The sequence below is a fragment of the Lonchura striata genome, chromosome 5, assembly GCF_046129695.1.
Source record: "Lonchura striata isolate bLonStr1 chromosome 5, bLonStr1.mat, whole genome shotgun sequence".
In the NCBI taxonomy this organism is placed as follows: domain Eukaryota; kingdom Metazoa; phylum Chordata; class Aves; order Passeriformes; family Estrildidae; genus Lonchura; species Lonchura striata.
Genome location: NC_134607.1, coordinates 34,566,918 through 34,581,542, shown reverse-complemented (window position 1 = coordinate 34,581,542; position 14,625 = coordinate 34,566,918). Strand labels below are relative to the sequence as shown.

General features: G+C 38.8%; 1 protein-coding gene across 5 annotated transcripts in view; it reads left to right on the top strand.

The window, feature by feature from the left end:
• Positions 1 to 14,625, top strand: part of MET (MET proto-oncogene, receptor tyrosine kinase) — an 89,502-nt gene that overhangs the window by 35,709 nt on the left and 39,168 nt on the right. For all 5 annotated transcript variants that reach the window (XM_021542605.2, XM_021542607.2, XM_021542603.2 and 2 more), the window contains 2 exons: positions 9,395 to 9,529; positions 10,921 to 11,094. In XM_021542605.2, the coding sequence (XP_021398280.1) occupies positions 9,395 to 9,529; positions 10,921 to 11,094 (309 nt within the window). The remainder of the gene's footprint in view (positions 1 to 9,394; positions 9,530 to 10,920; positions 11,095 to 14,625) is intronic.

The following is a 14,625-nucleotide window of genomic DNA, read 5'->3' as shown; positions in this document are numbered from 1 at the left end:
ATTATATGACCATTACTGAAGTAAAATGGGTAAAAAAAGTCAGGATAATCTAACAATGGCTTCATTCATCAAAAATAAATCCCCAAAGACTTCCACATATTTTTAACAAAGAAATATAATGTTCTTTTTTGTTTCATTCACAAATCTGTTGGAACATATCATAAGGAATCCTCAGCTCCTCACTTATGCATCTCACTTTTGCACAGTAATTTGCACTGATATTTTTAGGTCTTTGTACAACCAAATACTGAATTTTCCTGTGCAATCTCCTTGTAGCTTGTAGCTCTTCAAAGCTGACTTCAGATACAGGCAGAAAAAATTAGTTACAAAATTCTACCTATCAGGGAACCTGTTTTAAAGCTGGTTGTAATGTGTTAGCATTTTGAGAACATATTATCATGCCAAGTATTTAAAAACAAAAGAAAAAAATATTCATGTATAGCTTTTTATATTTAGAAAATCAGATCAGCTCTTCAAGAGCACTCAGTTCATCTTGTATCTTCTTTGAAATACCAAATCTTACTATATTTAGACAATTTACTTTCCTGATCTAAATTTCAGTACTAGCAGCCATCCATGAGATTAAAAGCAGTGGTAATACAGTATCTCTGTCTTTGACAACAGCACCCTGAAGTGTCCAGGTATGCATAATTTTGGTGAAAGTAATGAACATTTGAATCACATTTCTTCTATATTAATTTAGGGTTTTTTTTAGTTGTTATGAAACATTTTGTGGGGGGAGCAGGGGAGTACGTGTTGAAAATTTAGTGATCTTGTAATCTAAACTGAGTTGAAGCTCCAAGCCTGCACTGTGTAAGCCCATAGGTGCAGCAGCCAGCTATTGAACCTGAGAGAAATTTATTTGAAAATGTTTCTCATATACCCCCATTATACTTGCTTATATTTGATCAGCAGCCAACCACTTGAGTCTGTCTTTTTTTTCTTTCGTCCTTCCTGTAATCTTTCCATCTCCTTTCGCTTTTCTTCTACTCATCACTTTTTACCTTTCTGGATTCCTTTTGTCTCCAACTCTACTTTTATCTCCATCTATTTTTATCTCTTTACCTCATGGCTATAGCACAGCATTGCTGCAAAATTCAACAGAATTAACAGGTATGTTTTTCCTTCTGTAGGTGATGGCTACCAAATTCAGGGGTTCTGATGTATTTAGGGATTTATCACAATCAATAGTTCCTAACTTTACAAGTGATTCCCCCAAAGCTTACAGCATTACCCATCAGAATTGCTAATTACCCAACTCAGAACATAGCCCACATTTTACTTATTTTAAAAAAGCTTTCTAAAGAACCAGTAATAATCAGAATGCAAAAGCAGGTATGTTTTATCCAAGCAATGAATATTCACCTGCAGTTTTCTGCTTTTAGTTTGATAAAATAGTATTATTCACTTGAATCGCTTTGGAAAACACAAATACTGGAAAGTAAATATGGCCTCCTTCACCAAATGTTTCTTTTTTTTCAGCCAAAATCTGGAACTAAAATAAAATCAATCTGGATGGTCCAAATTCAGAAGATGCATGTGTTCTTCTAAGGAGGATAATTAGGGCCACGAGGTGAATTCCAGATCTCTCCTGAAAAGTACTGCAGCTCATTCACATACTGAGCATGTTTTGGCTGCCTCAGAAATGTCAAATCTCTATTTGGCCATGAATAGATTGGAGTTAGTAGTTTAGTAAATATTGTGGAGTTTCTGTTACAAAACAGGCCAGGAATAATTTTTCTAAGACAGCTGACATGCATGAGACAGAAAAGAAAAATGGTTTTACTTCCTTCCTAAGCTGGAGCCTGACAACAAAGTTTTTTTTTCCTTCTTTCTTTTTTTTTTTTTTTTTTTTTTTCTGCTGAGAAGTTGCAGCTGTTTCAGTCTTTCTTATTGTGCTTGTTTTCAGACTGTGACTGGGAACACAGACTGTAACTACAGCTGTTGGGTGCAAAGTGAATCAGGTATTTCACAGTGGTTATTTGATTAGAAAACAGCACCCAGTCACACTGCTATAGCTGAGGGAATCAGATTTTCAGCTGGTGTAAAACAGCCTTATTCTGCTCAAACCAAGCTACTCTGAGAATACAGAGTATTCACAACTCTTTTCACAACTGGAAAATATACTTATATTACCAGCCAATATTTTGGGAAATTATAGTTTGTGGGAAAAAAAAAACAAACGACACTCCATGATATATTGAGATAAAATATCTTCTTTTTTCTGCTTGGTTTCAAGGCATTTTGAGTTTTTTCTACCTAAAATTGGCATTATTTCAGAGAGTGTTTTTAGAGTGATGATGAAATGAGTTCTTCAGGAAGGGAAAATCCTTGTGGTAGCTCTGGGAAGTGTGGGATATGGGAACGTCTACCAAGGTTTATTCTTAAAAGCTCACATTTGGTTTGGCCATAACAATGAATGAGAGATCAATTTCCTTGATATAGCAGAGGCTGGATTTCAGCCTGAGAGTATGTTTGGAAGCAGAATAGTGCACATGCCCCCACACTTGAAGCTGGCCTCAGCAACGTAGCACCCCAGCAAAAGCTCCACAACTGCTGGTTGGTGACCTTCTTGCGGAAGATAGGACTGGAGAAGTTTTTGCTGTATGTTTTTCAGCTACAATGGACAACCACTCTCTATAGATGCAGTTTTGGCTGCAGGGCCACCTAATCCTTCTGACTATGCCAGTGAAACTCAGTGCACAGCAAAGCAGCAGCAGTGTCAAATGAGGGACCCCCCCACAGGCCCTCTCATCTTCTTGGTTCAGTGGGGCATCCATTCATCCTGTTGCTTCTGGGAGGTGAGGAAAGGGTCTTCCCAAGGGCATACATAAACTCTGAGGTGCCATCAGCCACATGCTGGCTGGAGTCCTGTCCCATCTGGCTGAACATGAGCCAGCTCCAGCTGAAAAGCCAAGCATTAGCAAAACATGGTAATGCACTGTCATGTCTGAACTTGGATTCTGGACAGAAAATGGCTTTGGGCACAAAAGCCAAAGTGTGATGGTACAGATAGGCTTTGCTGAAGTACTGCACACCAGGCAACAGGCCACTCATCCTCCCAGGGGGTTCTCTGCACTTGTTAGACATGCAACAGTACACATTAATGTAAGCCTTATTCGAGAGAACCATTTTATCCCAGTATTTTTAACCAGACTTTTTGCTAAGAAAGGTTATATGGGGTTATAATGAAGGTTCAAGGAGCAGAATTCTGGCAGGGGCTAAGATGGATAAGGGAAAGGAATGAGGCAAGTAAAAGCACACAGTCATACTTTTCTCAGTACCCTCCAGATTTTGGCACTTAGTGACCCAGAGATACTCTGAGCTGGAAATTGCGCCCGTATTTGTCACTGAAGAGTCATTTATGGACTCCTTTCTCCTCAATTTTCTTTCTGTTTTTTAAATTTATTTTTGTTTTCTCCTCTGTGGTATGCTGTGACAATGACTTTCATAATTTCATTCTGTTTTGAATGATAAAGAGCTTTTTGGGTCTTCCTTTACCTGCTACATTATCATTTATTTTGCTGCCTTTGATTCTGTCTGATGAGGAAATGGGGCACTCAAAAATCAGTGGTTTGGGAAATTCTCACACACTAAGCACAAATCTGTTGTCTTTCACATCCAAGTAGACAGAACTCTTGATAAACACATTCATTTCCCAGGAATACTTATGATTAAAAACAAACACCACAACCAAACTTTAACACACTTCTTATTTCCCCAAAAAGAGAGAACTTAGCGTGTGTTGTAGCTGCTTTCATAGACTACATGCCAGGGAACATAATGTGTGCTATAGAAATCAGTGAAAAAAACCCATCACATCTGCTTTTTATTTGTAACTGCATTCAAGGATTGGGAAAATTTGTCCCAGAATTCAGCAAGAGAGCCAAGTCTTCAACATTGCTCTCCTCTTGCAAACAGCAAAGCAGCAAGACCTCACCACTCCAGGAATCAAGACTCAGGGCCATGGTGCCTCTCAGCAAAATGAGTTGACACAGAGCAATGAGCAATGAAATTCAGAGCTTTGCATCTTTGACTGTGCTCAGTCAAATCCGGTTTATACTGTAGTGTACTAGAAGCCACATGCACCTTTGAATTTATCAAACTCCTCTCAATCCAGTTCCTGTCTCTCTAGACAAATGCCATTGTTATAAAACTCACCTGTGCAGGTAGCAAGCCATATTGCACTTGAAGCAAGAGCAAGAAGGTCAAGAAATATATGAACATGGACTTTAAACCCTATGGAGCCTGGAGGAGGAAAGAGTGATGGGATGGCCACGGAGTCATTGCAAAGGCTGTCTGCAGTGCCCACTGTTGTCCTATCTCAGTGGCCCAGCAATTCATCTGGCTTTTCAATACTCGCAGTCTGACCTATTTAAGGCTAAATGCAAACGGCACACAAGCATTTGTAGGAATGTCAGTAGCTGCAATCCTTCCATCTTTAATTTTAATCCAACAGAAAACTGTGTCAGACTCTTGATAAGTAGCATTTTCATATGGGTAGCTCAACTTTTGACATTTATGATAGCAAGTTTTTCTGTGGTAAAGAATGTATCTTGATTCTCCCAGGGAAAAAAAGGTATCAAACAATGCATAATGCAAAATCCATGTAGCCAAATTAAAATTAACACCTGGTACTGAATAACTGGTTTGAGAGCACATATGTTTTAATATTCAGTTTGAGTAGAAAAGCTTACACTCTTCAGAAGAGATCCATTATACTCTTCATGGATTAGAATGATATACAGCATTTAGAGAGCTACATATGTGCCCTTTGCAAGGCTAGCCTGCATATCCCAGGGCATTTGAGGCATTGCACAATATAGTTAACCCTGAGCCTATCTCTGCTGGATAATGGCATACACCTGCCAGACATGTAGGGAAAAAATAACAACATGATACTTAGATTGGATTCCTTTTAGAAGGCCTCTCATGTTTGCAGAAGATATTTCAACATGTAGACAGTAACATTTGTAATTCAATCCTGCTGACTAGCAGAACTGAGCATCAAAATGATTTTTAAAATAAGCTGTTGCATGCTGGTTTTCAACTCAAGTTTTTACAGTCTTAATTTGCCATATTACACACAGACAAATCTAGACTCAAGTATTCATATTTAACATTAATACTAGCTGAAGGCAATTAAATAATATTTAAATTAATAATTTTAGTGTTCATGGACCTAAGTGATCACTCACTTTCAATATAAAGAATACATTAATATATTAATTAATTAATTAATTAACTGTTGGCTGCTATCTTCATGGAAGTATTTCATGGAAGTACTCTGAGCTATGCTGCAAGAAATTTGTTTTTTCTAAATAGAGAGAAATAAATATTGTGTTTGTAGTAGTTACTTATATTGAACATGATACTCAAAAGATATCAGAAGAGCCACACAGGGTCTTCTGTGTGAAGGGTCCATCTAGTTCAGTGCTCTGTCTCTGCTGGTATTGACAAGTGAATGCCTAGAGACCCAGACACACATAGCTACCTTCTGCTTCAAGTCTCCAACTATTTCCTTTTCTGGGAATTTCCTGAGCTATTGATTTTTGTCTGTTTAGCTCTTTTCATGTACCTGTGGAGTTTCCCTTTGAATATGCATTTCTCCTGCATTCTCATCCTTTGGCAGGGAGTACCATAGGTCATCGCATATTGCTAGGATGTCATATTATTTTGTTTGCCTTGAACCCAAGTACTGTTTTTGTCTTTTGGTGATGTTTAGAATTTTTATTATAATTAAATAATGGAAAAATGGAATTATGTAAGACTGAAAACACCTCTAGTGTAATTGAGTCCAACTATTAACCTAACACTGCCAAATCCACAACTAAACAATGCCCTGAAGTGTCACTTCTTCATGTCTTTTTGAGTCACCAGAGACTCAACCTCTTCTCTGGGCATCCTGTTCCACTGCTTGAGAGCCCTTTTAGTGAAGAAATGTTCTCTAAAATATAATCTAAACCTCCCTTGGTACAACTTGAGGCCATTTCTTCTTTTTCTATCACTTGTTACTTGGGAGAAGAGACCAACCCCAAGCTGGCTACAACCCCCATTTGGGTAGTAGTAGAAGAATGTATATGGTTGGTCTCTACCCACTCATGATTTTCTATTCCTTTTTCATTGAGATTGCACACATACCATACTCAGTCATTGTTCATTACAGCCTTTTGATCATCTCTGTTACTTTTCTCCAAGCTTTTCCCCTTTTTAACATGCTCTTTTTTGCCAGAAGGCAAGTAGAAGTGCACAGAGATTTTAAGTTTCAGGCAAACCATGAATTTATATGATATCAGGGTGTTTTCTGGTTTGTTCTCTAATCCTTTTCTAATAATTTCTAAATTTTTATTAGGTTGGTTTTGGCTGCTGCTAAGCAGTTAGACAACTATCTAGCATATACTGCTTTAAATTAATTTTCTTTGTTGTAGTTCAGCTGCCATTTTATTGCCTTGACATGCTGTCTTGTAAAAGCCTTCTGCCATCCTTCATAGTCTGTCCTTATCCTAACTACCTTGAATATCTTTGGATCATCACAAAACTTTATAACTGGACTGCTCAACCACTTTCCTAACTCATTTATGGATGTATTGAACAGTATGGACCTCAGCTCGGACAGCTTGTGGAACACCTCTGGTGACTTCTTACTAATGCAGTCACTGACCACTACAAATGTCTGTTTGCTCTCCTTTGGTTAATTATCTGTGCTAGACCTTCCTCACTTCTAATTGCTTGAGTGGAGGCATGGAAATACGTTTTCATTTTGCTTATACTCTGGAGAAATGCATGATTAATAAATTAATTCTGAAATTACAAAAAAAATCCAATACCCACTCTCCTCCTGCAAAAAAAAGACCCTGAAAAGCCCCAGGATTTTATAGTCTTTGCAGAGGGAATTTCTCCTGTAGTACTGAACCATTTTCATGGTAGTGGTCCCTGTATGTTGGTGTGTCCATGACAGATGAAATTTATGCTGCACACATACCGGCTCAGTTCCAAGCTATAAAAATCAGAGCTTTATGAGAACGACACTGGAGTCCTAAGTAGCCTCTTCCTTCTGCTGTAGAAGATGTCTTCAAATTGCTTTTTTTTTCAGGATTATGTTGGATAAGGGTAAGATAGAATTTCAAGGACTGGACTGATGTGTGCAAAAATCACACAGTTGTATGGACCAAAAAGAACATTTTTGCATCTAGTATCTGTTATACCAGCACTGTAGGCTGGTAGATTAGTTCTAAGCAAAATCCAAACTTTTATTCCATGAGCTAGGAAGTGTAATCCGAGCTCCCTGTATGTCATAAGGTCAAACTCTAGTCACTTGGGCTTTGAGCAGGTGATTTGACTATCAACCGCAGTAAAATAAAGGTCAGTCAGTGTTTAAAGTAACAAGTAATTTTTCCAAGATTGTGGAGATGGAATCCAAATTTTCATGTATTTCTCTGAGGTTGGAATGCAAATGTGTTTAAAGAGTTAACACTGTGGCTCAATCAGAAAGAATGCTTGGCAATAAGAGGAAGCCTGGATTAATGATGGAAAAGAATTCTTAGCATTTTATAGCAGTGGGTATTCGAGATGAGACACGGCTAATGATCAACTAAAAAGGTATTTGCAGCTGTGGTGCTACCTCTCCCCATAATGCCAACATTAATCAAGCTTTTTCATGCAGCTTTCCAGTCCATTCTATTTTTCATTGTCCTGAATAGAAAAACAGAGCTCATGCCTTATTACACTGAGTCAGAGACCATACTTCTGTGTCACCAGAAACGATCATACTTTATTGATTTCTAAAATCTGTATTTTCTGTACTGTGAAATAAATCCATAGCAAAGCCTGTAACAAAGCCAGTTTCATTTTTAAAGGAAAAAAAAAAAGCCTCTTGCAACCCCAAACTATAAATACCTCTGGTTATCAGCATGAATTAACTGCTCATATATTTTATTTAAGTCTTGAATTACATCAAAACAGCAGCTATAATTACAGCATCTCTAAGTCTAGTTTTGGAGTCAGCCATCTTGTTGAAAGCCCTTGGCAGTGTGAAAAGCCAGTGAAATTGTGTAAGTCAATGTCCTGGCTGTTCTGATTCTGCCTTCGGAGTCAGAAGAAAAGATTCATTATAGTAAAAAATGAAACATTTGACATACAAGTTATTTCCAGAATGGCTTCAATCTTTTTAAATAATGAACCTCATTGAATCCTAACTGCTCAGCAAATGTTGATTATCTAAATTCCTTAAGTAAACTACACATGATACAGCTTTTGAAACATGAACATGAGCTTCCCTCATGTAAACAATCCTCTGCCTTTGTTGCCTGATGCTATCACTTTTGGGTGCACATCCTTCTGGATTGCAGGCCCAAGCCTATAAAATCTTGCTATCAAATATCCACCTCGATCTGCAGATGCTTTATGCCTCTGCTTAACAGCCATGACTCATCCCGTTAAAGTCAACAAAGTTACAGTAGTAAAGTTAGGCGTGTGTTTGCAGGAATGGGCCCAGATTCTCAGAAGAATTTAGGTAACTCAAGATGCAGAGAGATGAGTAGTGAGGGAATTTCATACTAGTGTGACTAATCTCCCTAAGATCTCCTAAAATTGAGGGGGGTGGGGGGGAAGGTTTTAGCAAAGGGGCTTCAGGATGACTATATTAGGCTCCTGTTTTGGAGCATCTCCTAAAGGAGCCTCCACCATTCCCTGTAATTTAAGAAGTGCTTTGAATGCTCAGTCCTGGACACCCCATTCACACAGAAATCAGCAGGAGCCAGAGCTCAGGGTGCCTAGCCAAACCTTGCCAGGAGCCTGTCAGAGCAATAGCCTCTGGGCAGCTCTGGGTATTGAGCTCTGGGTACTTGTGGCTCTGAGCGGTGCCACAGCGGTGACCTGCAGTGCCTGACATAGCTTTGCAATCTAACTGCCCCACGTGCAGCAAGACCAGAGGCTGTTGACACAGGGTGAAGTTTGCTTTTCAAACTGAAGGACCAAAGTGAAAATAGAAGGAAATGTTTTTGACTTCTGAAGACCTGGAGTTTTAAGATTTTTTTTTAAATAGACATTGTAGATGAAATACTTCATTCTTAAATGTATAGGACTGACTAAATGACCTATCTTCATTTTTATGACGTATAAATACCTGAAATTGAAGGGCTAGGAAACATGCAGTGACTCCTGCATATTTTAATAAATATGGTGCATTTTAAGGATCCTCCAACAGCCATGATTTTTCTGTATTAAATAAAGAATATTTTATAGCACTTTAATCAGATTATGATGGAACATTATGCAAAATATTATGCAATGTAATGCAAAGTAATTAGTGCAAGCAAAGAACATGAGATAGCTGAGCAGCATGCATTTGGGTTACATACTACCTGCTGATTTTCCAAATTTCTTTCTTTTTTAGATAGTGGTTTCCCGTTCAGAATCCACAACTCCACATGTCAGCTTTCAGCTAGACTCCCACCCCATCTCTCCCCAGGTTGTTGCCAAGGATTCATTAGCAGATGATGGCTATACCCTGGTAGTGACTGGGAAAAAGGTGAGTGGTTCATAATCTAATCCTCCTGTGCCCTGTGTAAACCTGCCTTGAGAGCAGCAGCTATCGGTAAGAGCAGCTGTTCACACTGCTGCTTCTGCACTGCATCCCCATGGCCTTGCCATTCCCTCAGAACACTGGCGGTGCAATTTTCCTCCAAGATATATTTTTCCCCCTGCTAAACAAACTGGCAGACTGATATTGAGAAATGTTTAAATAATGTAAGAGCTGGTGATATAAACCAACAAAAGCCAGGAAATGCAAATTTTAAATCTGAAAACCTGTCCCTAATTCAAGTGCTTGCAAAGACAAAGTACACAATGGCTTAAGAAAAGAATGGTGCTCAGTTTCCTGGCTATTCTTGGTTTGTGCCATAGCATTGTAACTTTTTAAGGATGATTGTTTGTGCAAGATTTACATGCATGTCTTTAAAACTGTAAGTCAGTAAGGTTTGAAAACTACTTTAGCATGTAGTCTACAAAGAGTTAATAAAAGATGAAGAGCTATCATAAATATGCTGTTGTCATAAGTAGATATGCATTGAAGAATAGGTTTAAAACATCAGCAGATAATATTACGGATAATCCTAAACCATAATCGTAAGCAATAATTTGACCCCTTGAGTTCTATAAGGACTTAGAGAAATACATCAACCATAAAGATTGTTATTAATCATTTACTAGAAATGTATGAGTTATTTATAAGAGCGATCTTCAGAAAATGTACAAAATAAATTTAAAGAAGGTCCTGAAGTATAAAGGAATATGAGGCATATATACAGTAATGTGATTATATATTGATTTTAATATTTTGACCAAAAATATTACATGTTTAGAGTGACTGTTTCATAACTATCCTGATAGTTTAAGTAATATATATTTTAACTTGTATTTTAGGTAAAGTATGGAGTTTTTGATGATAGGTGTTCAGAAACAAGTACATGGGCAGTCACATGCTGGAAGTGTGCCACAGATATTAATATAGCTTTACCAAAGCTGAAATAGCCATTATGCCTATTTTTACAAATGTATAAACTAAGGCATACTGAGATACACTGTATAAACTAAGGCACACTGAGATACAGAACTGGGAGGAGCACACTGCTGTTTTCTTTCTCCATCAGCAAAAAATGCTATCTTGCTGTAAACACCAGATGCTGGTAGTAACTGTATATAACATTAAGATGCCTTTAGGGTTTCTCCCAAGCGAATTTAAAATCATGTCAGTTAAATTACTTATAAGATCCTATAATTACTGAGCTAAAGAGAAGTCGAACTGTGGCTTGCACATCTGAAATCTGAGTAGCACCAGCATGCTATGCATAAATAGAGATTCTCCTTGCCACTTAGTGCATGTATTAAAAGGATGTATGCATCATGTCTCTCCATCAACAGATAACAAAAATCCCTCTGAAGGGGCCAGGCTGCCATCACTTCAGGTCCTGCAGCCAGTGCCTGCTGGCACCAGCCTTCATGCAGTGCGGCTGGTGCAGCCAGCAGTGCCTCAGGTCTTCTGAGTGCCCCAGCAACACCTGGACCCAGGACACCTGCTTGCCTAGGGTTTATGAGGTAAAGTGGTGAATTTCTCATGTTTATCTCTTTAGGGAAGAACAGTCTGCACTCTGTAAACATTTTCTATTCATGTAATCGTGAAAAATTGTCAGCTTTCCTCAACTTCCCCTCAGCCTTAATGTCCATGAATCCTCTGACTAAATGCACATGGTCTCCCTGAGTACTGAGGGCTGCGATGCTCATGGATGGACAGATTTGTCTGATCATCCTTACCAGCCTTGGGATATCCTTGGCCCTACAAAGCACTTCTGATGGGTCTGAGCCAGCCTGGCAGGAGTCTGACAGGAAAGCCAGTCACAGAAAGGAGCATCCCTCCTCTTAGGCTTCTCTCAGAGACAAAAGCAGAGGAAAACACTTCCTGCCCAGAGCCACCACAGCCTGATCCAGCACAGGAGGTCTCTGGCTCCCACTCTTCATCCATCCCCATGCTGGCTCCAATGGGGGGAAAGCCTGGTGCTTCTTTGTGAGAAAAATCCCTTTTTTCCCCTACCCAAGCTCCTGCAGAAGTTGTTTTTACACAATATCCTTCCCTGGCTCCTTGTTCCTGTCGGTCCTCTTGGCTCCAATGAGGAGCATGCCTGTAGCTGCACCCCTGGGACAGGGGCAGCCAGAAACCACTGCCAGCCAGAGCTCATCAACTTGTGTGAGAACACCAAGGCAGGGATGAGCAGAAAGCTGCACTGGCACAGTCCAGTTTCAATTCAGCTATGGTTAATGCAGGATTTGTACTGTACATGGGACCAAATCTTCCCATGTGAAGTGTGACATGACTGTGAAGGCAGAGGTTTGTAGGGCAGTTGATGGACTAGAAATCAAAGGGAAGGACAAGCATAAAACTTTCTGCTAGCATTTACTAACACATTCACTTGTGTTAGTGCATTTAAACTACATTGTGTAGTTAAAAATACATTTTCCTTTATTAGAATACAACTTATAAACAGACATGAAAGTTTGATATGCCAAACTCTTAGAAAGGGAGAAAAAAAAGTGGGTTTTAAATAAGTAATGTATTTCTTTCATCCAGGCATATGATTTCATGTACAACAATATTTTCAAGTTTTAATGTTTTTGACAAAAGTCCTATTAATCTAGAAAGAAGTATAAAAACACATGTTTACAGGGTTGGTTTTTTCCATGTTCACCTTTCAGACACAAAATTTATGATTATCACAGTCAAAATTCAGTGAAAAAACAATGAAGAATTATAGGAATCAAACCCAAAATTGATGAAAAATGGAAGGGGGAGGGGCAGTTTGCCTGCTTTCTATGGCCATTTACGAAGGGCAAAGGAGATGCACAAAACTTGCTAATGCAGAATGTGAACAGTTTACTTTTCCTTTATACAAAAATACATTTATTTCTAAATGGTTATATTAGATAGTGAAATAATCCTTTCCAGCCTTAGTCTATATGAGACTAAATCACCAATTCAAGGGTATGCAGTGAGAATTAACTCTTATATATTTTTCTGTACCTCTGCAGGCCCAAGGTGCTCACCTATCCCACACAGTTTTTTTCATCTTTTCTAGAGCTCAATCACTTTTAATGTTTTTTAATTTGCAAAATTTCCTGCAGAGGCTGTATATTTCCATAGCTAAAAAAATATTTCTCAGGCTCTGAACTGCTTAGTTTCTGATTTTGAGAGGAGCTGAACTCATGCAGCCCTCTTTAATTTCAGTTTTGAATGTGTTCACTCACCAGTTTTAAGAACCAAGAGCCTGGAGCCCATGCACAGGCACTTAGACCAAGAGGTGTGTCCCCCACAACCACAGTCCCTGTGAAGTGCTGGGAGGGGAGCACACCTTGGACATGGGGCTGGATAGGTGCTCCCCTTCCCTGCGTGACTCAGCCCAGCCTGCTCAGCACAAGCCCAGTCTACCCCTGTAATGAATATGGATCTGTGACACTGATGGATCTTAAAGTGAATCTTGAATTACTACATGCCAGTGTTGGCAGAAGTTGCTTCCAGAAGGTTTGTAAGGAAAAAAATGCAGCTGGGTACTTAAATCCTTTGGATTGCTAGCTGTTAAGACAAATTTCATGCTCTACTGGACCATGACATTTAACATGATTACTGAAAAAAATATAAAACAGATTATTCATCATCTTCTGACCTGTCTTCAAACTCACATGCATAAAATGTAAGAAACAAGCTAGTTTTGTTCCTAACAAACAGAGGATGACCTGCTTTTCATAGTATCTGAAATTCAGTCCAAACCTCTCCCTAATATTTTGCAGCTTTCAGAGGGACAGATTGCTTGAGATATGTCATATGATCACTTTAACCTGAGAGAAACAGATTGCTCCCTGAGGGTCTGGTCCAGTGGATATCAGCTAAGTGTTCAATGATGTTTTCCCAGGTTATTACACAGATTGGTGTACAATGAGAAAAAACCTTTTTTTTTTCCTCTCAGGAGGGATGGCAGAGAAGAAGGCCAGTGTTTTCCCATGGAGTTCTGTAGATCCTTTGTGTGTTTTAAGCACTTTCCCTTGGAGCTGTGGGTTGGAGAGGTGCAGTCTGCCCAGACATAGACAGCATAGTAGGGCAGACACTGGGACACATCCCCTCCACAGCCCAGCTCCCTGTCTGCTTCCATCCACTGCCAACAATGAGGAGTTTCATCAGCCTGAATGAGCAGTTCTAGAGAGAAGCCAGGAGGGAGCCCCCTCGGAGATCACTTGGTGCTGGAACAAATTGCAGGCATCTGCGCGTGGCGTTCAGGTCACGCTAAAAGGTGAAGGGTGTAGAAAAAAAAATAAATTGCTCTCCCTTCTAATTCTTTGTTGTGGTTAAAAATCTGACATGGCTTGTTGTTGTTTTTAAAGTGAGTCATTTTAGCTGGCTTTTGTATCAGACATATCAAGAACATCAGGTCTTCTGCTGCCTGTTTAGGTTGGAGGCTTTGCTGGAAATTTCACATGTGGTTGTACATGTTCTTTTTTTTGAATTAAAATGAATTGCCTAATGAAACTTAAATAAATAGGTATTTTCTTCCAAAAATGTATTAAGTATATAAGTGGATATTAGCTATCAACATAAATAAAAATAAAACACAATGCTTTAAAGTTTTCCAAAAACAAATAGTTAACTTTCTCCCTTAACCAAAAGTTCAGAGAGCAGCAGAATGACAGGCCTTGCAGTGGACTTGCTCTATGTTATCAGTGGAGATAACATAATATTTTTTTGAATCCTGCATTTCATAGCATTTATAACTGGTTTGATTGTTTTCTGTTAATACCAGTGCAATATAAGTCCACAGAAGAGACCTACATATACCTCAGTTCAAAGACCAGGAGGTTCACTGTCCATTCTTGCCAACACTCCCAAGAAAAAGTCTGGAAAACCGCATTTGATTTTCAGACATTTCATCATACAGAAAAATGGAACAAAAATAAATCTTGAATAAAAATGGGAGAGTTTGGCAGAACTTAAAAACAAATTGTAAGATTTTGTTTATTTCTTTTTTGCTATCTACTTAGAGGTGTTGCCTCCTAAATGTGTTGACAGAATGTACTAAATACTTGCTA